The sequence below is a fragment of the Penaeus chinensis genome, chromosome 5 (genome assembly GCF_019202785.1).
Source record: "Penaeus chinensis breed Huanghai No. 1 chromosome 5, ASM1920278v2, whole genome shotgun sequence".
Classification (NCBI taxonomy): Eukaryota; Metazoa; Arthropoda; class Malacostraca; order Decapoda; family Penaeidae; genus Penaeus; species Penaeus chinensis.
In genome coordinates, this window is record NC_061823.1 from 20,653,786 (window position 1) to 20,656,285 (window position 2,500).

The window sequence follows — 2,500 nt, forward strand, 5'->3', positions numbered from 1 at the left end:
AAATAAGGGACAAAAGAACATCAAAGTGAGAGAAAGAATAAACGAAACAGAAGTCAAGAGAAGCGAACGCAAACAATACCAAGGTTCGGAGAACTGGAAACGTTGTGTGATAATACTGTGAATACTTTCCATGAAGAAAACGTAGACGGGAAATGAACAAGCCAGAGAGCAAACGACACTGGTTCTAAAAGCATGTAGCACCAAGGATCAAAATGCGGTATCTTGAATATCAAATACTCATTCATTACATTTCCGATGATGTAGTTATGATAAAAAAGAAAGAAAGAAAAAAATACGACATAGATAAGTAACGAGGTATATCAATAAACTTATAAAAATACCTAACAATATTGGCACATACAAATATCATAATTATAATATATATATACACACTTTGAAGTCTATAATTGCTCCCTTTCAGGTATAAAAACGTCTTAAAAGTTTTTTTTTCTTGTAATTTACGAACATCATAATGTTCTCACAATCATGTTCACCAGTGAATATCAGAGAAAACATTCACTCTTTCGGCGACACACTTGCATTTCTTGTCTTTGTATATACGTCAACGCCTTTTCATGTATTTTTCCTTTCTGAAAACACCGCCACTTGTGAGCATTCGACACCTGCGCCACCGCCACGAGCGAAAATGTCTTCACCTTAGTTTTCTCTTCCTTTTGTCTGGATTGGGTTGTAGTCGAGTTTTCAGTCTCAATTCTCTTCTACCACTTTCGTTCTCTTTTGTTTGTAGGGGACACGTGGAAGAACAACCGAATCCTTCCTTACGAAAGTTTAGACCAAAAAAAAAAAAAAAAAAAAAAAAAAAAACTGCGGGTAAACACACACCTCTTTTCCCCTCTAAAAAACAAGGTATTTTTTCGAATCTAATTCTGTAGCCCTTATTTCTTTTTCTATCTTTGAAATCCCCCTCTCCTGATTTCCTTTCTCCTCCTCTCGCCATCAGCCTCCTTTCCTTGCTTGCTCCTTGACCACCGTCTAGATGTTGACCCCGGGCTGCGCCGACGGCTTGAGCTCCATGTACTGGAAGGGCACGTGGACGGAGTGGCCCTGGTGCTCGACCAGCAGGTGGCCGCGCCGGGGGGACGCGCCCACGACCAGCACGGACTCGCCCTTCAAGAGCACCGTCTCCGCGCCGCCGCCGTCCTCTGGGGAAGGAAGGGCACGGTCAGTAATGATAATAATAGTAATACTGATGATGATGATGATGATAGTAATAATAATAATAAAAGTAATAACTGAATAGTAAGAATAACAATACCAATATCATACTTAAATCATACACATATGAAAGAGCTGAGAATAACTGCAAAATAATTTACCCGGGAAATTCATCTTCATGACACGTGTCTGTGGGTAACCCATCTTATGATTTCCTGTTATCGTGTACGAGCGGCTCGGCGGTACAGGCGGCGGCCGTTCCTGGTGGAGGACAGAAAAAAAAACATATGAAATGACTATAGAAATATGTGAAAAAGACTGGATGGAGGTCGATGAATAAGACATTCAGTATACTGACTTCTATGAAAGGATGGGACAAGGACAGCACTGAAGGAAAGGGAGAAATAAAGAAGAGGAGGAGATAAACAAGGGTAAGATGGGCATGAATCCGCAGCCGCCTTCCTCACCAGGTCGAGGCCGAAGAGCGAGCAGGTTTGCTGGATGGTCTTCTGGTCGCAGCGGTCCATGACGTCAGGCGGTGGCGTGCCGGCGATGGGCTGCGGTCTCGGGCGGACGGTGCGCGAGCGCGCACGCAGCTCCAGGTTGCGCTTGAGCGTGGGCCAGCGGCGCCGGAAGTGCCATCCGCGCCACACGGCCTGGATCAACGTGGCGGCGCGGTGCCGAGTCTCGATGCGCAGCATCTCAAGCTGCTGCCGGGCGCCCTCGCTGAGAAGCAAATACAGTGATAAATGAGCGACGACACAAAGAGACGAATAAGAGCAGTTGACTAAAATAGCGACACCAGAACCTGCGGAAGCGCCCGAGCGGCGGTACCCACCTGAGGAAGATGTGCCTCTTGCCGAGCGCCCACTGGATGGCCACAGTCGATGACTTGTTCACGTCCTCGAGCGAGCGCACGAAGTACTCCAGCACCAGCTTGCAGTCGTCCACCGTCTTGTCCTCGACGCGACGCAGCTTCTTGAACGGCGCCAGCAGGCGGTAGCGCATGTTGAACGTCTTGAAGCGCATGCGGTGCGGGTAGCCGCCCGCCATAAGGTTCACCGTCTCTAGCACCTGCGGGAGGAGGCTCAGTGAGCGGAGACAGTGGAGGAGCAGCAGTCATAGCAGGAATCGAGTAAGAAGTATTAAATTTCGCAAGGAAGAAACAAGAAAATCACGAATCAGAAAGGGAACATCAAATAAGAAAATATGAAAAGCAGAAACAGTGATAAAAGCGAAGGCACATCTCATGCTCGGAGGTCCCTGTCGGCCTGCAGACTGTACCTGCAGAGCGCGGATCTGCTTGATGACGGTCGCCCGGTCG

The 2,500-nt window shown here is 47.3% G+C and overlaps 1 protein-coding gene across 1 annotated transcript in view; it reads right to left on the reverse strand.

The window, feature by feature from the left end:
• LOC125025754 (unconventional myosin-VIIb-like) overlaps nt 1-2,500 on the reverse strand; it is a 10,799-nt gene that overhangs the window by 149 nt on the left and 8,150 nt on the right. Inside the window, exons 10-14 of the mRNA XM_047613943.1 lie at nt 2,461-2,500; nt 2,015-2,250; nt 1,644-1,902; nt 1,338-1,437; nt 1-1,163 (exon numbers count right to left, since the gene is read on the reverse strand). The exon at nt 1-1,163 is cut by the window's left edge and continues 149 nt beyond it; the exon at nt 2,461-2,500 is cut by the window's right edge and continues 141 nt beyond it. Coding sequence (XP_047469899.1) covers nt 994-1,163; nt 1,338-1,437; nt 1,644-1,902; nt 2,015-2,250; nt 2,461-2,500 — 805 coding nt within the window. The 3' untranslated portion in view covers nt 1-993. The remainder of the gene's footprint in view (nt 1,164-1,337; nt 1,438-1,643; nt 1,903-2,014; nt 2,251-2,460) is intronic.